Source organism: Botrytis deweyae (genome assembly GCF_014898535.1).
Source record: "Botrytis deweyae strain B1 chromosome Unknown BDEW_028, whole genome shotgun sequence".
Lineage (NCBI taxonomy): Eukaryota > Fungi > Ascomycota > Leotiomycetes > Helotiales > Sclerotiniaceae > Botrytis > Botrytis deweyae.
In genome coordinates, this window is record NW_024066235.1 from 427,076 (window position 1) to 450,208 (window position 23,133).

At 43.8% G+C, this 23,133-nt stretch overlaps 11 protein-coding genes across 11 annotated transcripts; 5 read left to right on the top strand and 6 right to left on the bottom strand.

Annotated features, from left to right (window-relative positions):
* Positions 1-104: 104 nt before the first annotated feature.
* Positions 105-2,432, bottom strand: EAE98_009519 (uncharacterized protein). Its single transcript, XM_038957140.1, has 3 exons — positions 2,142-2,432; positions 1,918-2,033; positions 105-1,855 (listed from the first exon to the last, which is right to left on the bottom strand). The coding sequence occupies exons 1-3, from the start codon at positions 2,272-2,274 to the stop codon at positions 254-256; spliced, it is 1,851 nt and encodes a 616-aa protein (XP_038806613.1). The 5' UTR covers positions 2,275-2,432; the 3' UTR covers positions 105-253.
* Positions 2,433-3,157: 725 nt separating this feature from the next.
* Positions 3,158-4,987, top strand: EAE98_009520 (uncharacterized protein; the record flags this gene model as incomplete). The annotated part of the gene is made up of 3 exons (XM_038957141.1): positions 3,158-3,508; positions 3,704-4,733; positions 4,782-4,987. The coding sequence occupies 3 exons, from the start codon at positions 3,158-3,160 to the stop codon at positions 4,985-4,987; spliced, it is 1,587 nt and encodes a 528-aa protein (XP_038806614.1).
* A 480-nt stretch (positions 4,988-5,467) lies between these two features.
* On the bottom strand, positions 5,468-6,439 carry EAE98_009521 (uncharacterized protein; the record flags this gene model as incomplete). Its single annotated transcript, XM_038957142.1, has 1 exon — positions 5,468-6,439. One exon carries the CDS (start codon positions 6,437-6,439, stop codon positions 5,468-5,470), a length of 972 nt encoding a protein of 323 aa, XP_038806615.1.
* A 913-nt stretch (positions 6,440-7,352) lies between these two features.
* EAE98_009522 (uncharacterized protein) lies at positions 7,353-8,304 on the top strand (the record flags this gene model as incomplete). The annotated part of the gene is made up of 5 exons (XM_038957143.1): positions 7,353-7,447; positions 7,539-7,613; positions 7,664-7,786; positions 7,839-8,028; positions 8,128-8,304. The coding sequence occupies 5 exons, from the start codon at positions 7,353-7,355 to the stop codon at positions 8,302-8,304; spliced, it is 660 nt and encodes a 219-aa protein (XP_038806616.1).
* An 82-nt stretch (positions 8,305-8,386) lies between these two features.
* Positions 8,387-8,942, bottom strand: EAE98_009523 (uncharacterized protein; the record flags this gene model as incomplete). The annotated part of the gene is made up of 3 exons (XM_038957144.1): positions 8,387-8,507; positions 8,570-8,875; positions 8,929-8,942. The coding sequence occupies 3 exons, from the start codon at positions 8,940-8,942 to the stop codon at positions 8,387-8,389; spliced, it is 441 nt and encodes a 146-aa protein (XP_038806617.1).
* A 293-nt stretch (positions 8,943-9,235) lies between these two features.
* Positions 9,236-11,305, top strand: EAE98_009524 (uncharacterized protein; the record flags this gene model as incomplete). Its single annotated transcript, XM_038957145.1, has 1 exon — positions 9,236-11,305. The coding sequence occupies one exon, from the start codon at positions 9,236-9,238 to the stop codon at positions 11,303-11,305; it is 2,070 nt and encodes a 689-aa protein (XP_038806618.1).
* A 904-nt stretch (positions 11,306-12,209) lies between these two features.
* On the bottom strand, positions 12,210-13,215 carry EAE98_009525 (uncharacterized protein; the record flags this gene model as incomplete). The annotated part of the gene is made up of 2 exons (XM_038957146.1): positions 12,210-12,935; positions 12,985-13,215. 2 exons carry the CDS (start codon positions 13,213-13,215, stop codon positions 12,210-12,212), a joined length of 957 nt encoding a protein of 318 aa, XP_038806619.1.
* Positions 13,216-14,099: 884 nt separating this feature from the next.
* Positions 14,100-15,257, bottom strand: EAE98_009526 (uncharacterized protein; the record flags this gene model as incomplete). The annotated part of the gene is made up of 9 exons (XM_038957147.1): positions 14,100-14,115; positions 14,189-14,226; positions 14,281-14,353; positions 14,410-14,510; positions 14,568-14,652; positions 14,703-14,984; positions 15,038-15,114; positions 15,166-15,188; positions 15,248-15,257. The coding sequence occupies 9 exons, from the start codon at positions 15,255-15,257 to the stop codon at positions 14,100-14,102; spliced, it is 705 nt and encodes a 234-aa protein (XP_038806620.1).
* Positions 15,258-15,472: 215 nt separating this feature from the next.
* Positions 15,473-16,459, top strand: EAE98_009527 (uncharacterized protein; the record flags this gene model as incomplete). The annotated part of the gene is made up of 2 exons (XM_038957148.1): positions 15,473-15,636; positions 15,739-16,459. The coding sequence occupies 2 exons, from the start codon at positions 15,473-15,475 to the stop codon at positions 16,457-16,459; spliced, it is 885 nt and encodes a 294-aa protein (XP_038806621.1).
* A 224-nt stretch (positions 16,460-16,683) lies between these two features.
* EAE98_009528 (uncharacterized protein) lies at positions 16,684-19,813 on the bottom strand (the record flags this gene model as incomplete). Its single annotated transcript, XM_038957149.1, has 7 exons — positions 16,684-16,746; positions 16,806-16,916; positions 16,977-17,357; positions 17,407-17,742; positions 17,820-18,941; positions 19,089-19,479; positions 19,566-19,813. The coding sequence occupies 7 exons, from the start codon at positions 19,811-19,813 to the stop codon at positions 16,684-16,686; spliced, it is 2,652 nt and encodes an 883-aa protein (XP_038806622.1).
* A 1,219-nt stretch (positions 19,814-21,032) lies between these two features.
* EAE98_009529 (uncharacterized protein) lies at positions 21,033-22,940 on the top strand. Its single transcript, XM_038957150.1, has 5 exons — positions 21,033-21,339; positions 21,399-21,718; positions 21,774-21,892; positions 22,008-22,541; positions 22,650-22,940. The coding sequence occupies exons 2-5, from the start codon at positions 21,613-21,615 to the stop codon at positions 22,677-22,679; spliced, it is 789 nt and encodes a 262-aa protein (XP_038806623.1). The 5' UTR covers positions 21,033-21,339; positions 21,399-21,612; the 3' UTR covers positions 22,680-22,940.
* Positions 22,941-23,133: the final 193 nt, after the last annotated feature.

The following is a 23,133-nucleotide window of genomic DNA, read 5'->3' on the forward strand; positions in this document are numbered from 1 at the left end:
TTTTCGAATTTGCGTTTCTATTCACATACCATAACATTAATACCCTTCAATTGTATCACCAAGCAGATTCAAACTTTGATAAGAAACACATCTCGCTTGTTCTCGCGGGTGCACATATGTGAATAAAGACAATTCAAAAATTATCAACGTGACTACATTACAATTCGCCCAAACGCCCCATGCTTCGTTTCGCCCGAAAATGCTATATTCTGGTATACAGTCCGAGTTTCAGTCCCCAGATATCAAATACTCACTATCGTGCTTGTCTAAATTTTCCCTGTCTTTGCATCGCTTGTAAACTTTCTTCTTGGCTTGGCAACGGTCCCCGCTTTCTAATTCCACCGCTGCCGCTTGATAGGTCTGTACTATCTAAGCCAGGTATTGGCATACCTGGGGGAGGTGGAGGAACAACGAAGCCAGGTGGGAGTTGAAAGTTTGGTGGGAGCATTGGTGGTGGGGGTGGCATGCCCGGTGCCCCTGGAGGAGGCAAACCAGCCTTCATCATGATTGCCAAGGTATTGGCATCTATATTTCCAGGCAAAGGTGGAGGTGGCATATTACCTCCGCTGAGCATAGGTGGAGGTGGAGGTGGGGGAACACGATTCATACCAGGGATAATTCCCATACCAGGTAATGGCAGACCGGGTATTCCTGTGGCGAAACCGGGTACCTTTGCAGGCATTTTCTGATCGACTAATCCTTCCATTTCGTCTTCAGCTTCTTGATCTTCTTCCTCTTGACGCTGGCGTCGCCCGCCGCGACGATCATAGGTTCCTTGCGCCTCGGCAGCTGAGTCACCAATATGATAGCGGTCTTTGAATGTATCTGTGTCACCAGGACGTACACGTGTCCAGAATCGAGTGATTCGATCATTGGAACCTGATGCTAAGATGTGACCGAGAGGATGCCAATCAAGTGACCAGATAGCGAATTCATGAGCGTAGGTTAATTTATGAGCTGGATAGATGGTTTGAGCCGGTGTAGTAGTGGGGTCTGGACTATCGTAAGGAGCTATGGAAGGCTCCGTTCCAGCAGGATTGTTTGGTTCATCTAGGAGGTAGTGGAAAAGAGACCCATCAGCACCGCCAGTGCTCAAAAGTGAAGGGTGAATTGGATGCCATGCCAGGGTAGAAATGTCTTTATCATGGCCTTTGAGCAGACATACATCGCGCATCATTCGCAAGTCGAATACTCGTGCCGTTTGGTCTCGAGCTGAAGTGGCTAAGCAGTGACCTCGTACTGGTTCAAAAACTGTTTTTGTGATTGTGTTCTTATGTCCATGGAGAGTCGTCAGACACCGGCCACTGCGCGGATCCCATAACTTGACAAGATGATCTTTTGATCCAGAAACGAGTAATCCTTTAGTCGGATGCCAGTCAACACTTTTCGCGTCCCATCCATGTCCAGAGAGAATAGACTCCTCAACACCGCCAGCAAAATCAAAAATCTTTAGCTTAGAGTCATCCGAGGCCGTGACAAACTTTGAGTCGTTTGGACTAAATGCAAGATCTCTTATAGGGTCATCATGTCCTTGAATGACTTTGACGTTGTTGAAATTCGGTTGCCAGTATTTGATCACTCCATCATGATCAGCTGATATCAACCAGTCATCACTATGAGAATAAGACAAAGCGCGAATAGCAACATCATGTGCTTGCATAATTGTCTCGAAGTTGAAACCTGCGCCATTCCATAGAGTAAATTCTCCACTACTGGAGGCTGTGAGTAATCGTCGACCTTCTGGTGTCCATCTTACCACATTCACAGGGTGCTTGATTTTGTTGAGTGACGAATGTAAATGCCTCCCTGGAACCGAATCTGCTGCATTATGAATTCTTGCCAGCGGTGGTAACATCTATAAATAATTAGACCAAAAGCATCAAAATTAGCCTATGCGACTGGTTTAAGAATACTCACATCTATCATGTAACTTGGACTGGGTCTTTCCATTTCACCTTGGTAACCACCTTTATACCTTGGCTGACGATTACGCATCCAATGAACCATAGTAGAGCTATAATCCGTGACAGGACCTATATAGAATTAGTAAATCAAGAGTTTTCAAGACACGAGAAGATATAGATGAGCTTCCCAGCCTGCCCTAATCGACAATTTAAAAAAAATTAAAGTATTGTACTTACGACGACCTCTCCCTCTCACGAAGTCCCTTTCACCACTCCCCTCTTCCTGTCCTCCATCATCTCTTCTTCCTCTTCCTCTTCCTTCCCTTTCTCGATCCCGTCCACCTCCATACTCTCGAGGTTCGTATGCCATTTTTATCAGTGCATCATTTCCTTCAATAATATTTGATCAAACGACTACTTTCTTCTTCGGCGAGGTCCGTTGAGTTTGATTCGGGATCATGTGTTTGGAACTTTGGAAGACTAGGTGAATAAATAAAGTTAAGTCAAAGAGGTCATGCTTTCAGAAAATGGTCGCGACTTTGACATTTGATGAACAAGGATTCGCGATGACACGGAACGGAACAATGATTCATCGATGAGCCTGCTTAGTAATCATGATTATAGCCTCTGATGCCTCCACATGGACGATAAGGGCGATAAGGGCAAGGCAAGGCTCATGAGAAAGATAGGTAACTTGGAATGCCATTGCCGTTCTTATGGTACGGTCGGTGTCTTCACCAAATCATGTCTTGTGCTTGACTCTCTCCAGATCTGCCCAAATCTTCGAAGACTATGTTTGCTATTATCGATACTTGAAGATCTTGATAAATCCTCAATTTTCGACCGTCCTACACTTTTGTAAGACCGCTACTCGTATATCAATTAAGTTTGCGCGGTCTTGGGTCTATCATCACTCATTCTCAGCCAATAATTGACTGCGGGAGGGGTTTGGCCAGTGAGGAATTTACTTTCATTACGGCTACAATAATTGTCTACGGTAAATATTCAAACACCTTTCCTTTCATTACACTCCCATTGATCAATTGATTCTCCTACTTTCACAGCTTCAAATATCATTCAAGTTATCGGGTAATTGCGCATATTGCTTCTTCATCCTTGTGCTTTCCCCTTGGTATCTCCCTTCGTTCTCTTGGAACATTGTTTATCAATCATTCCAGAGATCCATTCATTACTCGGTACATGTTCAAATACTAGCAGCTCGAATTTGAATACGGCTCCATGCGATCTTCGCAATGATGACCTCTGAAAATGCCACAGTAACTGGGACGGAGAGTGTGGCAGATATTTCTCCAACCATCAGACGTTCTACACTTTCACATGTCAATGGTGCACACGGGAAGAAGAGGGTCAACATCAGCATCGCGGATTTCCCAAAACCTCTCACACAACAACATACGTCCGATTCACTTCGAAAATATACACAAAAGAAGTATAGACATGTCGCTGCTGTTCATTCTCAACCTCGAACATCATGTCTTAGCCATGAAAGCGATGCGGCACCTAGCTTTCTTGGATTCAGAAATTTGATGGTGCTTGTTTTACTAATCTCAAATCTGCGATTGATGTTGGAAAATATTCGAAAGGTATATTTCCTCCCAGTCATATATTTCTCAATTGAAAGAAGAATCGGGTGCTTAAGAGGGGAAAGAGGAATCACGAAGTTTAGTCTGAATACCTCGTTTCTCTGCATATTTTGACAACGCCGATGTTATGATTTTTAGCTTAGCTTTCACATTCAACCCTTGGCTTCATCGAATGCAGCTAACAATTCTTGATAGTATGGAGTTTTGATATGTTTAAGATGTCACGATTATCGCAGACAAGATCTCATTCTAGGGGCTGCTCTTTACTTTATAATTCCATGCCATCTTTTTGTCGCCTACGTTGTCGAACTCGCCGCCGCGCAACAAGCAAGAGCTTCACTAAAGGGAAGCAAAAAGAGAGCTGGAACAGCGACGCCAGGTGGTAGCTATATTGCTACCCAGGCCGAACATGAGAAGTTCCATTCAACTTGGAAAGTAATAGCTTGGATACACGGACTGAACATAACGCTCTGTTTACTCATCACATCCATGATTGTCTACTTCTTCATACATCATCCCCTTATAGGCACAATAACCGAGGCACACGCAATCGTTGTCTGGTTGAAAACGTATAGTTATGCATTCACCTGCCGCGATCTTCGACATGCTTATCTCCACCCCTCTAGTAAAGAGGAAGATGCATTGCCAGAAATATACAACAAATGTCCTTACCCACAGAATATCACGCTGAAGAACTTGACATACTTTTGGTGGGTTCCAACATTGGTTTACCAACCCGTTTATCCTCGGACAAACAAGATTAGATGGGTTTTTGTAGGTAAGAGGTTGGCAGAAGTTTTTGGTCTGAGTATTTTCATATGGGTTGCTAGCGCACAGTATGCAGCCCCTGTTCTTCAGAACTCCTTAGATAAGATGGCATCTCTAGATCTTCCTTCTATCCTCGAACGATTGATGAAGTTGTCTACGATTTCTCTGGTCATATGGCTAGCAGGATTCTTCGCATTATTCCAATCTTTTTTGAACGTTCTTGCAGAGGTCACAACATTTGGGGATAGGAACTTCTATGATGATTGGTGGAACTCGCCCAGCGTGGGAACATATTGGAGAACTTGGAACAAGCCTGTTTATCAATTCATGAAACGACATGTTTTCTCACCCCTCGTAGGCAGAGGCTGGAGTCCATACTCAGCGAGTGTTGCGGTATTTACATTCTCCGCTATTCTCCATGAATTGATGGTGGGCGTACCGACACATAACATGATTGGTAGGCTCACAGTGTGATTTTATGCTGTCATCTGCTAACAATCTTTAGGCGTTGCATTCATTGGCATGATGGCACAGCTACCACTCATTGCTATCACGACCCCGTTGGAGAAAATGAACGGCATAAATGGCAAGATTATAGGAAACTGCATCTTTTGGGTATCTTTCACCCTGGTTGGACAACCCCTTGCTGCATTACTTTACTTCTTCGCATGGCAAGCTAAATACGGGAGTGTTAGCAAGCAGGTCAAATAATGGCAGTCCATATCACAGAAATGTTGGCTATTTTAACAGCGGCTTACTTCAGTCTTTAGAAACAAGTAGTATGAAAATTCTATGAGCCTGGCGGCTCCCAGCACGGGTAACTACTACACTTACTCTTTCTGTAACAATTAGACACAAAAATAGAGAAGTCACAATGCCTGGCTATCATTAATATGGTACGGAACTTTTATCCCAAGATACTAGTGGTGAACAAACATTCCCTTTGAGCTACCCAGTCGATGCAAGCCATAGAAATCATTCAAATGCTCCCTTACAAGATCAATGGATTCCAAGGTTTGCCCACTTTTTATCATCTCTCAACGCGATCGGCGAGTGACGCAAAATACAGCAAACCCTTCAGAAATTGATATACTACCATCCCATACGTTTCCGAGCATACAACTGATTGTTCACATCCAATATGAACATGAATAGATTTCAAGATTTGCATCCATTAGGTACACTGTAAATCTAGATGAAAGGGATTCCCACCCACGAGACCTGCCTATACTGCACATAATCATCCCCAAAGAACTTAATCAACAAAGCCTCTTCCCCCTTAATCCTCCTATTGAAAAACATCCACAGAACAAGCGTATATCCCCAAAAACAATAGAAATTTCCCAAGACCATTTGTGTACCCAATCCCCACCAAAAGAATCCAAAATACGAGGGATGGCGCAACCATGCGTATAAACCAGTTGTGACGAGTGTATGTGAACGCGATCGAGTGAACTGAACAATGTGATTGAAACTCCTGCCAGCCTGTACCATGGCTACGGATCGAATCGTTTGGCCTAGGATTATGAGGATGAGACCGAGAACGAGAATCGAGTTTTGGGATCGGGAACTGAACAAGGATATGGAAGGGGGAAATTGGAGACCAAAGATGCGGTATGAAGATCCATGGGGGAAAAAGGTATTGGTGATGAGAAATTCGGTGACGGCAGCACTGTGCGCAATGTTGTATGCAGAACCGTTGCCACTGAAGAGGAATGAGGAGATAGATGCTTCCGGGGTATTGTATCTCGCCGTGGTCCAAAACTCGAGGAAATGGAAGATTGCCAGAGAGGAGATGAAGAAGGGGATGCGCCAGAATATCGAATTGGTAACGAAGAAGAGGTAGAAGGTAGCGGCCATAGAAATCGTAAGGACAATACCAACGAGGAAAGATCGCAAAGCAATTCCAGACAGAGATTTAGGTTGACCGGGAAAGAATTGCTTCTCGAATTGAGTGATGGCTTCGTCGATGCTAGGTATCTCTGCGAATTGTTCTCGATTGGGCCCGACTCGCGCTCGAGGGGCAACGCCGCCGTTCTGTATTACGTCCCATGGACGTCGACGAGTTGCGCCGGGTATGCTCGCTGTGCTCTTCAATTGTTCGGGTGAGCTATGCGCTGACGCTGATCCTCGAATGGCATTAGTAGTATCATCTGTAGACATGATTATGATAGCAATAATCACAAAGATACTAGTCGCAAACAATCAAATGAGTGCAATGGAAGCTTGAAGTTTGAAGCTTGATGCTTGGTGGTTAATTCAATATTTTTCAGGCTGGGTTGAGTAATATATATAAGCACGGAGATCCAGTATAATAACTAAACAGAAACGAAATTACGAAAAATTATAAGAAATGGGGACAATCAAATACGATTCCCTTTATTCGTACATAACCTTTTTAAATGCTTCTTCATATTGTTCTTGGTGAAGAATGAGATGAGATTTTGAGGTGGGATTGTTACCTTTTTCTTAAAGGTTCTTGGAAACCTCGATATCCATTGGTACGTCCTAGTCAGCTTAACAAAGAAGCATGTGACAACATTCCGTACAACAAAGTCTCACTCACTACCTAGGTGTCCTGACCGCTCAAATAACTCTAGACTCTAGATATTTCTCAGATATAATCTACCTACCTGGGTGATAGTCATTGAATATTCAGTAGAGAATTGAATGCTTGAATTGTGCATACCTATCTAGTTACTGTCCATTATGCTTTCCAAGTTGTGTATAAACTCTATCTACGATAGGTACTCGAGTATTCTCCTTTTCTATCAAATAGCCAAGCCCCCTCTTTCAGCCACCCCCACCATGATCTCGTATCTTCCGAGGACCGAGTCCCGTAAGTAGATCAGGAAGGTATTCCGCCTACGAAGTCCTGGAAACGCTTTCCAACTGTCAGGCAAAGTGGAGCTGTTGGTTTAGGTGAATATAGAGGCTCGGCAGTCAGAAAGCTAAGACATGACATGCTCACTTAAGATCCCAGTTTTGACAGATTTCATCTCTGACCCGGGCACCCCATCATTTGGATATCCTTTGACTACCTGTAAATTCCACATTTCCACATCATAACCTAATCATGGAGGCCATTGACCCCGTTGAAAATGAATCTAAGATGCTGAACGGGGAGCTCTATTATGCGTTCGTACCAAACCTCATGGAAAAGCGAAATAGGTAAGAGACAAACAGGAATAAATCACCCATCAGATACTCCTTTGAACAGAGTCACTTCCTTGAATACAGCTGATAATTGATCTTCTATAAGATGTCATTGGGCTTGCAAAAGATTCAACAATGCCGCTGATGCCCCAAGACGGAAGCTGGTAGAGATGTGGAGAGAGTAGGCATTCATTTCTAGCTGAGTGGCAGTGCGAAACCTAACAATACCAGTATCATCAATGACAAGACTCCTCTTCCTCCAGTGGGAGCCACAGATGAAGAAGACTCCCTTATCCTAAGAGATGAACCATATATTGATGGCCCAATCAATGTGGACTATGGAATCAATCTGAGGTAGGCCTCAAGCTGTAAAACCGCATTCTGAGAAAGTACTAATCCTCCACAGGATTGGCAAAGGAGTCTACATCAACTTTAACTGCGTATTTCTCGATACCTGCCTAATCACAATAGGAGCTCGTACTCTAATTGGGCCAAGCTGTTCGTTCTATGCTGCCACGCATCCATTGGATCCTTTCCTTCGCAATGGTGTTAATGGCCCAGAGCTTGGGGCACCCATAACAATTGGAGAAGACTGCGTACGTATTTCTGACAGTGTTTACGCGATATCGATAACATTCATCAGCTCAATCCCTGTGTACTATTGATAAGTATCATCGATGCTAACAGTTTCCCAGTGGTTCGGAGGCGGCGTTACAGTTTGCCCAGGAGTAACCATCGGTCGAGGTTGTACCATGGGTGCTGGGAGTGTTGTGACGAAAGATGTTCCCGATTTCCATGTCGTAGCTGGCAATCCAGCGAAAATCATCAAAAAGATCGAGCCGAAAGAACCAGATCCAAATCTCAAGTCCTGATTGCTCAGAGATGGATAGAGCTCCCGCTCACGATTACTTTCATCTCCCAAATGATGTATGCATCATTAAAATATATGGTGCCTCATAGACCACCCTGTATTGAGAAAGAAGATATAATCAAGACTAAAACATTAATCAATGCCCATATGAACGGAATCCATGTTGACATCTGAAAATATCCGGCATTGTAAATGGCACCGAGTCTAGGAGTGACAGGTTAGCAAGAATAAGAAAACTCCTACGTGAATCACGAGACAATACTCACATCAATCCAACTAAACTTCCTGCCAACAAGGCTTCAATTCCACCTATTAAAGCATACACCAGTGGTATGATCCAAGCATATTGCCAGGCGTTTTTCCCCTTTCCCAATTGCATTGCAACGGCACAAACAGCTGCGGCAATATGCGTGATTCCGTACGCAATGAGTGTCCATAGTAAAGTGAATCGCCAAATGTCATGAGCATAGTATAGGTAATTTGGGACTCCAGGTTTAGCATGGAGAGGCCAGTAGAGTGATGGAAACGGCGGCGTGGAATAGTCAAGAGGCGCCGGATTATCGATCCGAGTACTGCAAACCTGAATTAGCATAAGTATTCTTTTGAAAGTCCTAATGCGACTCACTTCAGAAGGGGCATAATTTATTGGGGCGAAAAGCCCATCGTAAGGGAACGGGATGTATGGAAGCTGTAGTCGTTTAACGCGATGCGACAGTGCAGTGTAACTCTATCTAGAAATTATACTTTACATTTAGCCTCGTGAACCCTTCAGTGCGCAACACAAGGCTGAATTAATAAACCTCGGCTGTTGAACTCCATTCCATCATTAACACATCAGCCATCACATATCACCCTTAATAATTGAATATTATTTCTCAATACGAGCATCACAATGATTTGAGGTCCTGCCAAAATAATTAGAGTAGTTCAAGATGCCGGCAGATAGACTTCTTACGACTGTGTTACGCGCATACCAAGGCGTGCCTGACCCAGCCCAAACTGACAGAATCCTTGGGACAACTACCTCTCTCCTTACCACTCTTACGAATCCTTTGAACATAAGCCTTCTAACATCGCATCTTCTTACCGCGCCTGCTATATGGAATAATACCGATGGTCTACGAATTTGCCTCCGAATCATCAGTGTCTTCAATACTGCTGCCATTACGGTGTGCAAAAACGAAGTAGAAAGTCGTAACGAGCATCCACCGTACGATGCATACCAACCTCGGAAAGGAGGCGGGATTGGTTCTGATGATTGGGCTCGATCAGTGATCAAAGGTGCGGATGAAAGGTCGCCAAGATGGCAGCATCTTCTCGTGATCGCTGGCGTGTTACTCGGAATGGAAAATGGAGGAAGGCATGGGCTCTCTAGCGGGCTCAGGAGCACACTCGAGCGAGCATTAGTAACGGCGGCCAACTTAGCACTGGAGAATCCAATGAGAGATGGGATTCTTGCAGCAGAATCTGTTGTGTTAGCTCTTAATCACGCATTCCCCCTGTTATCGGACGGAGTGCGTGCGGGTCTGAATTATGATAGTTTAGTCATGATAATGGTACGGTCGGTGACTGCGTTGGAGGGCTACCAGGACGGTATTTTCTTACAATACATCGATGCGGATGTCAAGCAAGTACCGGGAGATAAGTTCGATTGGTCGTCCAAATCCTCCTCTTTTCTACAACTACAAAAGCAGGCATCAAGCCCGATACTGTCGTCCATGGGGCCACTTTCGAGGCTTATCGCATATGCAATCGAAAATATGACCAACTCTCTACTTGCGATAGAAATTCGAGAGCATCTTCTTTCGTTCTCGGGTAGACTTCTAGAAGGCTGGAAGAGGAACAAGTTATCGGAAATTGATCCATCTGAGGAGGCGACTTTTCTAACTCCCGAAACCCTCCAAATGACCGCACCAGTCTTGTGGCAGGTATTGAAGAGCGCTATGTTTGCTACCGTTGTTATTCTGCAAGGTCTTATGGGAAGAACTATGCTTGACCCTATCCTATCGACAAGACGCCTTGCCCCGATAGGAGCTTCGGAAACGCTTATCATTCTTGGGAACATTCACTTTATTTCGTCTCGACTTGGCTCGAATTCTTTTTCTGCATATGTGTTCGTTAATTTGTCTTCTATCGACATCCTATCTAATTATCCTCTCGAATCAAGAGAGCTTCTCAAAGCTATATACCCCACGCAAGCTGGCGAAATTCCAAATAATCCTTTACAGCGCAATCATGATCTATTTTATCTTAATACTTGCGAGCACTTGACAAATATTCTTAGTCCGCCTGACAACGAAAGTTTGATCATTAGTGTGGCAGCCCCTTATCTCAATCCAACAGCTCATCCTGGCTTCTTGGAAATCTTTGAGGCTGCTCACAGCGCTGTTCTTGCAGTACTATCAGCTCCTCAGAACACAAAATTGACCGCTAGATTCATACCAACTTATGTTGATGCTCTCTTTAATTCCTTTCCGAACAATCTGTCGCCTAGACAATTCCGTTACGCATTTAAGTCTTTAATACACATTACTACTCCGCCTACACCACTGTCGACCGCGGAGCCAATGCTAGCCGAGACCCTTCTAGAAATGCTCCATCACCGTGCAACTCATGCGCCTACATCGCCACTACCACAATCTGTATATACAAGAGACACCGCCAGCCAACAAGATAGTCAGGCGCCTCTCTCTGAACAGGCATACCTCATGCTTACACTACTTGATGCATTACCCAATCTTCCCCTCGATGCTCTACAGGCATGGCTACCAATATCAGCCGATCTTTTGAATTCCATCGAAGATAATTACATGAGAGAACGATGCAAAGCAAGGTTCTGGGAAATCTTGGAGAGTGGAGAGATGGACGTGGAGAGGAGCGCTTTATGTGTTGGATGGTGGAGTACACGGGGTGGTAGAGACCAGATACTATTTGGGAGGGAAACTCAAGATGTTGGGCCATACATGAGTGGGGGATTGGGAGAAATTAGAAGTAGACTGTGATTACTTTGGATGTGGCAGTCAAAATGCTGATGATGCTATGAAGATATATGAGGTGATAGTTATATTAATGGAACGGTAGCAAGGGGCGAAATTGAATGATAATAATTTTGGGACGGAAGAGAATAAAATGGATCAATCCACTGCCTCCTTCCCTCTGGACTTGATGTTATTGGTCTTGTCAATGTTTAAAATTACTTTTCACGTTCAGACATCAACACATCTAACTTTATTTCAAACATAGTTGTTAATGCCCATACTACTTCCAACCTTGATGCCAATGAAATGAAGGGGCTTAGCCGAGCATCCCCCAAGTACACTTATTAAAATCGCGCCATATTCTCGACTACTTTGTACTTATCTAACAAGGTAATGCATTTCAACATTTCAGAGAGGAACAAATCAACTATCTGATATCTTGTTGCCCCATTCCATAAAGTCTACTTTCCAATCAAGTATCCTATAAAATCACATCACATGTAAATTCTACGCTCAAAGAACTCCGACAAAATTGATGACGTAGGATCTATGCAAGTATTCTCTTCATGCACGGTAGATCATAATCTTACATGACATATGTGAATAAATGTGCTTATGCATGCATAACAGTGGTGATGCATTTTCTTGGGTAACGTATTGCGTCAAGATGCAGGGCTTTGTGGGATTAAATTGAGTCTCCAAAAATAAGCCCCAGAAGCTTAATACAGGAAATGAATCATTGTCGAGTGATAATAGACCGTGTCAAGTGAAATGCAAGTGCTATTCATGTATGCGATTGGGAAATGAAGACGCGCGAAAAGTAAATAGTCATTAATTCATATCTGCTAAAATTAAAAAAGCAAACTATCATACAAGATAATATATCAATTTATCCATTCCCTCCCGATCAATCAATCCAGACCAAAAATTAGTAATTATCACTTCCAGCAGCGGCACGCTTAGCCTCGCCCTTCTGGACCAAATTCTCCTTATGAAGCGCATGTCCAGCTTTCTCCATGATCTTGCCCATGGTAGAATCCCCTGTCTTTCCAGTGTTAGAGCTCGAGGTGTTGTCATAATCGCGCGAGCTAGTGTTGTCAGAAGAACCGTAGGTATTACCAGATCGGGTCTTGTTGGAATCATATGAGTCGGTGTTTCCACTGATGCCGCTGGATGTGTTCTCACCGTATCCGGTGCGAGAGGAGTCGAGAGTAGAGGTAGGGTTATCGCCATATCCAGAGGAGGTGTTGTCTCCATAGCCTGATCTCGAAGCGCTGTCTCCGTAGCCAGTAGAAGTCTTATCACCAAATCCAGAAGACGTATTGTCTCCATAGCCTGATCTTGAACTATCCAGACCAGTTGACTCGTCTCCTCCATATCCAGAACGAGAAGTAGAAGAATTGCCAAGGCCTGAAGAGGTGTTGTCTCCATAACCGGAGGAAGCTCCACCAATTCCCGATTCTTTCAGACCAGATGAAGTGTTTTCATCGTAGCCAGAGCGGGAGGTTGAAGTGTTTCCAAAGCCAGAAGAGGCATTGTCACCTAATCCTGAAGTTCGCTCACTTCTACCAGTTCCGAAGTTATTAGCGTCATCACCGAGATCTCCTCCATACTTGGAGTTGCTCGAGCCAAACTCGTTGTCTCTCAGTCCTCCCTATGTCATATCAGCAATAGTCGAAAAAGATATTGTAAGTGTAACTAACAGAGTTTCCGGTGTTGAAACCACGGCTTTCTTGAGTAGAAGATCCTCCATATGCTCCAGAATCCTGATCGTCAAATGTGCCGGTGCCTCCAACGCCTCGGGCGCTGGTGGTATTGCCGCGGCTCTCGTTCCCAAAACCACCTGTGGTATTTGCGAAGGAATCATCGGCGCTAGAAGGGGCACCGCGGCGGCCAGTGGTGTCGTAGGAATCGTCGTTGTTGTATGTAGACATTTTCAAATTGCTTTGTTTTTGTTGCTGAGTTTTTATGTAGAAGCTAGTTGTGAGATTGAATGTTTGTTTGATACGCAGAAAATCGGAGGATTATTAGAAGGTTACTTATAACATTTCGTCGATGAGCTAACGTGTCATAAGATGATCTAGTTGAAGGGTAGTACCGGATGCCTACTAGGCTACCTCAAAGAAAGACCCTGGGAGCTTGGAAGAGTTGGCATACATGATAGACGTCAACTGGAATGGTAAAACAAGGATAGATCGTTCCAATAGCCACGTGCTTTCAGCCGAATGCAGCAATGACAGTACCAAGAAACAAGATCGGTAACCCGTTTTCACTCTAGTAGACAATATCACGATCTGACTTTACATCTCTCTACCCATGTCGGAGTGAAAGAACACCATGAGAATGCATCATCATTGTCGAACCGGATCAAAACAGGTTACGTCTGTGGCGGTGCTGGTAATAAAAGCGAAGAACTTGGTCTGACCAATAAAATAGTTTGGAACAACAACATGGGTGGAATGAGAATACAAAAAATGCGGGGTAAAGTCCACTTAACCAGCCACAAATCATCAACATGTCACTTAAAAACAAGCTTTCCTGCTGGCTGTATCCGTAACTAGTGAGATGTAATCACATCCATGAATTTATTCAAAAGGACCCAACGGAAGAAAGAGGCTTGCCAGTCATGACCTGAGGACCAATCAAAGGGGAGGCTGATCAAGATCCAGTTTCATTCATGTACTGGCTAGAACATTCGACCATACTCCATGCAACCATGACGCCAAAACCCTTCGCCCTCTATAGTACATATCCGAATCTCGTCCGGAAGAATTAATTTCCAGATTGTACCCCTTCATTGTGATGCACAATGACTCCATCATCTCACGTATTTGCTATAACACGTTAGTCTCGTTTGATTGCTTGCTACCATTGCCGCTGGGTTGAGATTCAAACATCCAAACATACCTCATAAACTTCTTATGGAAATCGGAACGTAGCAAGTCCTTAGATTTGGGTCAGTATTCTGTGATAATACTTGCATGACTGGTACAACTTACATTGACGAATTCTTTTTTCCCTTTATCTTCGGTTCCACGAGCTTGATTTTTGAAAATGACATCATCGTCCCATCTAATAATCTTGAGTTAGTAAATACCGCATGTGAAACTAGTCCACACCTAACATACCGCCTTTTAACATTGAAGTCAGATTTGGCATTTAACAATGGGTTGCCAAGAGCGATATCATGCTCTCGCTCCGCTTCTTCAGCCGCTAGTCTTTCTCGTTCCTATTAGAGCATCATAATTAGTGGTAGATTTGGCAGTTTTGAAAAGCTTAATCTGACCTCTTGTTCTCGTTTCTCGGCACGCTCGCGCTTAATCTTTTCAAGTTCCCGTTGAAGCTCCGCAGTCTCGTCTTCGTCGTCGTCACTAACACCATGTGAGCCTTTTTTCAAGAAGGTTGTAATTAATCGGCGAACCTGTCATCATCACTACTATCACTCTCTCCAGCATTGTCCGAGTCGGCATCTATATCTCGAGTTTCTTCCAGAATGCGCCGCCTCTTTGCTTCTGTGTCTTCATCGTCCTCCACGGAGCCATTCTCGAGTTGTCTTTTAGATGTGTTTGTAGACGACTGTATATCTTCGATTGCAGCGCTTGATCCGCCATTCTTTTTAGCGAAATGCGCTGCTTCTGCTTGTAATAATTCTGCTCGGAGGTCTCTGACTTCGGCTGCTGCATCGCCTCCCTGTCCTGGCTTTCTATAACTCAATTAATCTCAAGTTTCCTAAACAAAAGTGACGAGGGTTTGTACCGGAATTTCAGTTGTGTGTGAGCTGGAAGTAATCTTTGATGGTAGGCCGGGCCTCGTTGTGCTTCTTTTCCCACTGCCTATTTTCCATGAGAAACATTCTCTACAATTCGCAATGTAATTTCACTTACTGGGTCGAAGGTAGGCCTATGTGCTGGAAGATTCATTAGTAATTCCCAAGTGAAAATAACAATATTGTCCAAGAGGACTTACCGGTAGTCATCTTTTTTGCTGTGGAAAATGTAAATCAATGTTTGATAAAAGATAAGGTGAAGGCCAGACGCGATAGACTACCTACATTTTGAAGATGTCAAATAAGGCTACGCTAGTCTAATCAAAGCTCACCGCCTTAGAGTTTCCGGCAAAAAGAAATCTTGGGGAATAATGTAACCCGCGCAACCATTCAGCGTGTATTTTCAAGTCAATAAGTAATTCGAGATGCCTCGAGAAGTTGAGCCTTCTATCAATGAAAAGCAGTTCTTTTCGAAGGCTCTCAAAGAAAACTTGAGAATTGATGGAAGAAGTTTTGATCAATTTCGAGCTATAGAGTTAGACTTTGGAGATGAATATGGTGTTGCAGATGTGAGGTTAGGAAAGACAAGGTAAGAGATGCGATTACAGGAGATACACATTCAAAGCGTCTTTTAGATATTTGTTTCGAAAGAGATCTTCTCAAGGGTCATTATTAATGCTGATAATTCTAGGGTTCTCGTCAATATTACAGCTGAAGTAACAAGTCCATTCCCGGACCGTCCCTTTGATGGCATCTTCACCATCACAACGGAACTTTCACCTATGGCTTCACCCGCTTTCGAAACCAACCGTCCGACCGAACAAGAAGTATTACTCTCTCGCCTTCTCGAGAAGACCTTGCGACGTTCTGCAGCCCTCGATACCGAATCTCTTTGTCTCATCGCTGGTCAGAAATGCTGGTCAGTTCGAGCAGATGTTCACATTCTATCACACGACGGGAATCTTATTGATGCGTCCTGTATTGCTATAATAGCTGCATTACAACACTTTAGAAAACCAGATACAAGCACGGAAGGAGAAACGGTGACTGTCTACACTCTAGCAGAGCGAGAACCTGTGCCTTTGAGTCTGTTACATTTCCCACTCTGTGTGACATTTTCATTTTATGGAAAGGGTCAAGAACAGACTAGATTGGTTGATACGACATTAATGGAGGAACAGTTAAGAGAGGGTAGTTGCACGATCAGTATGAATCGTCACGGAGAAGTTTGTCAAATTGCCAAGCTTGGTGGTATAGCAGTCGATGCCGTGGAATTGTTACAATGTACGAATATTGCGCTAGAGAAGGTCAAGGATATATCTACATATATCACGAAGAGGTTGCAAGAAGATTCGAAGAAAAGAGATAAAGGCGGACTCATGGCTGAGCTTAAAGCGGATAATTCAAGATGATGAAGATAAAGATTATGTCTAATATGTACGGCAGACTCTATGATAATCTCTTCTTCGAATCAACCTCCCAAACAGCCTGTAAAATAGGCATTGACCCCAGATGCTAATGCTCTATGAATTACACCAGGGTATTGGATATTCAAACTCCCCAAAATCAGATCAAGACGCCACCCAATTGATGCATATTCCTATTCCCGACGCTAAAACGCAACACATCAGTAAAATCAATTATGCCCATCTCTTTCTTCCAATTCTCGCATGTACTTGACAAAAGTCTTCTTGTGGGTCTGTAATTGGTCAGGTCTCTTGCACGCTAATAAGTGTGTGGAGGTTGGATAAATCTTACCAATCCGGCATAACGGCCATCTTTCAGTACACAAACATATCTCAAGCCGAGTTTCACGAAACATTCGTAGACCAAATCCATTGGCGAACGAATATCTAAAGCTACCGGTGCCTGTTTTGGTTCTTTGTCAGCAGTGGATTTGAGGATGAACAGAGGTTAAATTTTGCTTACAGGATCAATGTAAGGCGTGAAGTCAGTAGGATCAACATGCTCTTCTTCTTCAGAGTCATCATAGTTGCTGATGGTCGCCATGAGGCATAAGGTACCTGGCTCATTATCAAGATTATCGAGAGCGAATTCTAAATCGGGGGCCGGTATTAGACCGACAAGAACATCGTCTCTAATGATTGGCAATCCACCATCAACCTCACCGGCCTGATGCAAAAGCTCCAGCTTCTGGCGCAGACTGCTAGCAGGTATCATGGGGGAGACTGAGATGTCAATAACTCTTTCTCTTCGAACACGGGGCACAATGTCTGCAAGATCGGAGGTAAATATCGGCTTATGCTTGTTATTAAGAAATGGGTAAGCGTTGAGGTTGGTCAATAAATCCTGGAAAAGTCAGTCTTTTCTCCGCACACTTATCATTAAATGATCTTACGTATATGCTCAGAGGTTCCATGAAATCTGCCGTCCATTTTGAGACCAAAACTGCGAGGGAAAATGGTAAAACATAATCGAGACTGCCCGTCAATTCAAAGAGAATGACTGCCAAAGTCACGGACAATCTGGTTACCCCACACATTGTAGAACCGGCAGCAATCAGAGCATAAACACCAGGAGTGATACAAGATGTTCCACTCTCATGAGCAGCGCAACTTTCAAAAATAGAAGCGTGGGGAAATTGCAATACAAGCCATTGCACCAAATGACCGACGATCCTGCCGAGTAGGCCGCCTACAACCATAGATGGAACATATATACCTGCAGGAACTTTCTGTAACATTGTGTTAGTGGATGACCATGTTCTCGCTTATGAATAAGTTGGAGTGAAGGTGTAACAGTTGAACTTACGATGCCAAATGTAATAATCGTCAATAGGCCTTTGATGAAAAATGCAATAGTTAGCTGTCCAATGATGGGGAAAATCTCATCAATGCTACTGGGACAAAGGCCCATGCTATCTGATTTATCAGTATCGCAAGGGCTAGCCAAGTTGAACAACAATTTAGCTACTGGGATCTTAGTATACGGATTCCAATAGGAGACGAGGCCGGTTAGTAGAGCAACAAGCATGACCTCAAAAAGAGGCCACTTTTTTATAATCTCAATCTTCCTGAAAGACTGTGCCCAGGACCTAGATGCCTTGATGAATGTTGCACCGGTTATTCCGCCGAGGACACCGACCATAATGAAAGCGGCGAGTTCAAAAAAGTTCCAGTCCGTCAAGTAGCGAACTTCGAACATGACAATTTTGTTGGTGCCATAAGGATTGAGAAATTTTAACGTCAGTGCAGCTGTGATGCAGCAAAAGAAGGTTCGAAATAATGTTTTAGCTGGGAAAAAGTACGCCACTTCTTCCAAAGAAAAAAGAACACCGCCAATGGGGGCCCCAAAAGCTACCGCAACGCCTGCAGCTGCGGCCGCAGACAATACTTCTCTGCGTTTTCCGTCATTATCATCGTATTTGGAGAATAAGCGACATGCGATATTGCCCACACAAGTTGCAATGTGTACAAAAGGACCCTCCTTTCCTAAACTTAGCCCGGATGCTACACTCAATATCAGAGCGAGCGTTTTGACGAGTAGGGTCTTAAAGCCAAGAAAACCATGCAAAACGAAACCGCTAAGAATTACGCGAACTTCAGCCACTCCACTGCCGGCAGCCGAGTAGTAGATCATCGGAGCATTCGTCTCAGATCCCAGCGTGTTCTTCGGGCTGGTATTACCATCGACTGGCGCCTGGGAGTCATGTCGACTAAGAGCACCAAGGTTCTCATCCAACGTAGATAGTTGATATGTTGATGGTACGACCGTTTTGGTAGTCAAGGTCAAAAGACATGCTGCTGTTGCAAATGCGACTACAAGTAAAACGTAAATAAAGAACTCCGTTAACTCCTCACTGAAAAATGGTATTTCGACATAATTGGACCAAGATTTCCAAGCATCACATTTGTCTCCGTCAGGGCAACATCTCTATCAATAGTCAGTTTACGTGTTCCTCTGTGATTAATAGCAGAAAACGCATCACGTTAATGTCGCCGAATTTGACTTGTAAGCTGTGGTGGGCAAGTTCAAAAGTCATGTCGAACAATGAACGGAGATGACGAAAATTGTACAAACCTTTTCACTCATAAAAAATCCATCATGACAATAACCATCTTTCCAGTCATAAATAGGAGTCTCCGAGACATCAACGGTATATGCTATCGTAGCTGTCACGAATCCAACTAGGGCACTTAGTATCCAACCTTGTGTGCCATCAAAAAACGCCTTGATTCGACCTCGAAAATCTTTCCTGCTTCGGAGCCCCTTCACTCGGTATGCATCCGCAATACTGTCATGAACCCAATCTGTTGATGTAAATTGATCATACCAAACTCTGTCGTCTGTGGTCGACATGTTTTTGGATTCTCGCATCTGGTCCTTGGGTCCATGTCTTTCTGAAGTTAATGCAGTGACTAAACGCTGGCCCCAAGATCCTGCACGGCTATGATGCCGACTACCTCTTAAACTACCTGTTAGTGGTAAACAGTTAGCCCCATGCTCAGTACTATGGGAGAAATCTGAAGGTTGATAAATGATGGTAAAATTGAAGACTTGCCAGAGAAACTATGATGACTTGGTAGATATGGGCGGTTGGTCTCCGCGGCGCCACCGAGACGTATACGAGAACGCCCCGCACTTTGGAGTAGAGGAGTTCGCTCGTCGGAAAGATTACTTGTTGATCTTTGAAGAGTCCTCATGGCTGTAGGTGAAGGTGGAGCTGACGAGTCCCTCGATTCAGGTGGAACATTCGACGACATTGTAAAGTCGACGCCAATGTGGCTCTTGCTAGAAGGTCTCATATCGGAAATGTCTCGGTGTGTCACCTAACACATCTCAGGAAGATAGACGTTCTGGAATGACGACACGGTACACAACGGCAGGAATTTGGAAGCTCGCATGCAAGAGCGGGAGATGCGAAATGCAAATGCGAAAGAAGGGAAAGAGGAAATGATAAATAAGAAGCTGAAGATGTACAAAAGATCGCCTCTCAATATTATCACCCACACCACTATTTGACGAAGACTAGAATTTTTCTGGGGATTCAAGAAGGAAGTTGGAGTGTTGGTGTTGGAAGTGGCTTTGACTTTTAGAGATCGGGAATTGGAGCAAATGCGGAATCAAAGAAGCATCAAATGAAATGTGGAGGAGACACAAGGGTCTTCGAGGCTAGTTGAACCCTGGAATTATTGTTATGAAGTTTGGAATTGATAGTAATATTGAGCGGTCGGACTTTCCTGCTGCAGTTTGCTTTTGATGTAATAGGTAATGTCGTAATACCTAGGTATTCAATGATCAAATCGGTGTAGGTGCGATGTGCAAGAACAGAAACTCCTGGGCCAAATGTCTGACGGGAAACATTGAATACAAGCAAACATGAAAAGATGAGTAGATCAATGTCACAGACGCATCCTGATCAGGAATTGCGGAACCAAAAGGCAGAAGTGGGAGTTGGAGTTTGAAGTTTGGAATAATTATGGGAAATGGGAAATGATACGGTTAATGCGCTTAAGATAGCTTTTGCAATGCACTCGATAAGGCTCGATAAGCTTCATGCCTACCCTACCTCGAGCCTCTACATAGTAATAGTAAGTACTTAGGTAATACAGCTTTTCTTGGAAGCCGTCTTGAAAGTCACAAGCGCTGTGAAACATACGAAAGCATTCATTCCTGATGATCTACAATTTATATTCCGCAAGCCATAAAGCAAGTTGATGATAACCTCTCTTGGGCAATCCAACCAACCAGCATGATGAGTTATAAAACATTCAATAGTAAAATGACTCGTGAACTGCCGATAGTTACGAGAGGATGGATCATACATAGCAGATGGCAGTAACATCAGCATCGGCACCAGCATCAGCATCAGCGTCAAAAAGGAAGTGTAGCTCATGACATCGGAAAAGGAGAGGATGTTCGATTTGGGTGTGCATACCATTCCGTCCACACCGAGACACCCAATAGTCGATAGCTAGCTGAGAGGGCCTACTGGGTCGTCAGTATGACTTTTGGGAAAATCTATACACCATGAGATACGAATGATGAAAGAGCTAATCTGTGGGGATGAAATCCACAGGGGAACATGGTAGCTGAGCGTACAAAGTAGGCAATCTCGCAATTCAACTCCCGCGAATATCGCGTCAAAATCCATGAGCCCATCATCCATCATCCACCCCCATCCCGTCCCATCCCATCCCACTAGTAACTCAGAGAGCTGCAAAGTTCTACCTATCTGGTACCGAAACTCCACAAAATATCCAGAATTGTCCACTTCGTGCGTCGCACATTACATCAATTGAGGAGAGACTACAGATCTGTCAGGGTGCATGTGAGGCTTTTAATGTCCATTGGGGTTTGCTTCGATTCCTACAACTGACTGAATACTAGACAGTCCGTTTCTCAAGATTGTTTCGTGAACTGCATATCGCTTTGCGTTTTCTTCCCCGGCTTCCTATTGCTGCACTGCTGCACTGCTGCACTACACTACTGCATTCCCGCTATTACCAATTAGACCTAGGCGAGGCGGCTATGAATTAATAGGGATAGAAAAAGAAAACCCCTCACTTAAACATTAGTCAACTTCTACCGTACCACATTCGACATGGCTTTCAGAGGATACCCCCAATTTATTCTATTGGGCGATTCCATCGTTCAATTCTCAAGTAATCTGCGGGATGGGTTTTCCTTTACTGCGGGTCTTGAAGAACGTGAGTTCACTGTTCCAGACTAGAACCCTCTGGTCACTCATTAATTCATTTTTAGATTGTTCTAGGCGGCTCCAGATAATAAACCATGGGTTGAGCGGGTATAATACCGAGAATGCTCTTGAGATTCATCGGGACCTCGTCCCAGATCCAACCATTGCAAAGGTTCCCTATCTGGTACGTCAAAAACTACCATGTAGGACTCACAGATACCCCCCTTCAATCCTCGCCGTTATTGCTGCGAGGCTATCCTTAGGTCATTTCTCTGTATACTGATAGAATGTGTTGTAAGCTCGTCCTGTTCGGTGCGAATGATGCATGCCTACCGGATGGTCCCACGGGTCAACATGTTCCATTGGAAAATTACAAGAAAAACATTGAGATCCTTCTCAAGAATTGGAGTTCCATAGCACAGCGCCCCACGATTTTACTAGTTACACCACCGCCTATCAACGAAGTTCAGCTTGAGGAACAAGACCTCCAGAAGGGGTATTCTTCTCTCACGCGGTCACAGGACCACACAGCCAAATATGCAGCTGCAGTTAGAGAAATCGCCGATGAATGGAAAGATCAAAATGTGGTATTGGTCGATCTATGGAAGGCTATTTTGGTTAAAGCAGTACAGATGAGTCCAGATAATACTGGCAACCTAGAAACGATTGGCACCAAACGTGCTGAGGATGATAAAGCTATGAGGGCACTCCTCACCGATGGTCTTCATCTTTCTAGTGACGGATATAGAGTGTTCTTGAACGAAGTTATACCATTGGTTGGAAAAGAGTGGAAAGAAGAGCCCTTGGATAGCCCCAGCTGGGTATTTCCACACGTAAGTATATCGTTTGTATTTCCCTTCAGTTCCTAGATGTGTTTCCTAGGTGGCTATATATCATTCCCTCAAGATATAGTGTTGATTATACTAACAATATGATAATAGTGGACAGTAGCTCCTAAATTCAGTCATTGAACGGAATGCATGCATGATGCATAGAAAGGTGTGTAGGTGGTCTTTTCTACGACAAAATATACATGCAGGAAAACTTCTAGATTTCTTAGATCTGATAGAGACAGCTCACCTATTTATTGAGTATTGATTGATTGCTGGATGATTGGTTTCACGGGAAAGTACTCCAGTATTCAAAAAATCACAGTAACAACGAAAGTAGCTTAGCATACCTAGTTATCAAAAGAATTGCAGAAGCTTCAACTACGAAATCGGCATAGAACCAGTACCCGGGATGATTGTTAGCTACCTACTAGATGATTGTCGAAATTCCATTTTTGAAATGCCTTGAGTGAGAAGTTCCTAATATACGTAGCTCCTATTGCACAAGCAACACCTTTGTATAACATGTAATAGACTGTCAGGGCACTTAACGCCGAAAATGCATGAACACCACTTAAGGTTAGCTACCCTTGTG

What these genes read in the sequence shown, in the direction of transcription:
- EAE98_009529 (XM_038957150.1), top strand. Translation starts at nt 21,613, where the DNA reads ATGGCTTTCAGAGGATACCCCCAATTTATTCTATTGGGCGATTCCATC. An exon ending in TTGCAAAGGTTCCCTATCTG is followed by an intron (nt 21,893 to 22,007) that starts GTACGTCAAAAA and finishes ATGTGTTGTAAG; the next exon opens with CTCGTCCTGTTCGGTGCGAA. An exon ending in CCAGCTGGGTATTTCCACAC is followed by an intron (nt 22,542 to 22,649) that starts GTAAGTATATCG and finishes ATATGATAATAG; the next exon opens with TGGACAGTAGCTCCTAAATT.
- EAE98_009519 (XM_038957140.1), bottom strand. Translation starts at nt 2,274, where the DNA reads ATGGCATACGAACCTCGAGAGTATGGAGGTGGACGGGATCGAGAAAGG. An exon ending in CGTGAGAGGGAGAGGTCGTC is followed by an intron (nt 2,034 to 2,141) that starts GTAAGTACAATA and finishes AATTCTATATAG; the next exon opens with GTCCTGTCACGGATTATAGC. An exon ending in GTCCAAGTTACATGATAGAT is followed by an intron (nt 1,856 to 1,917) that starts GTGAGTATTCTT and finishes AATTATTTATAG; the next exon opens with ATGTTACCACCGCTGGCAAG.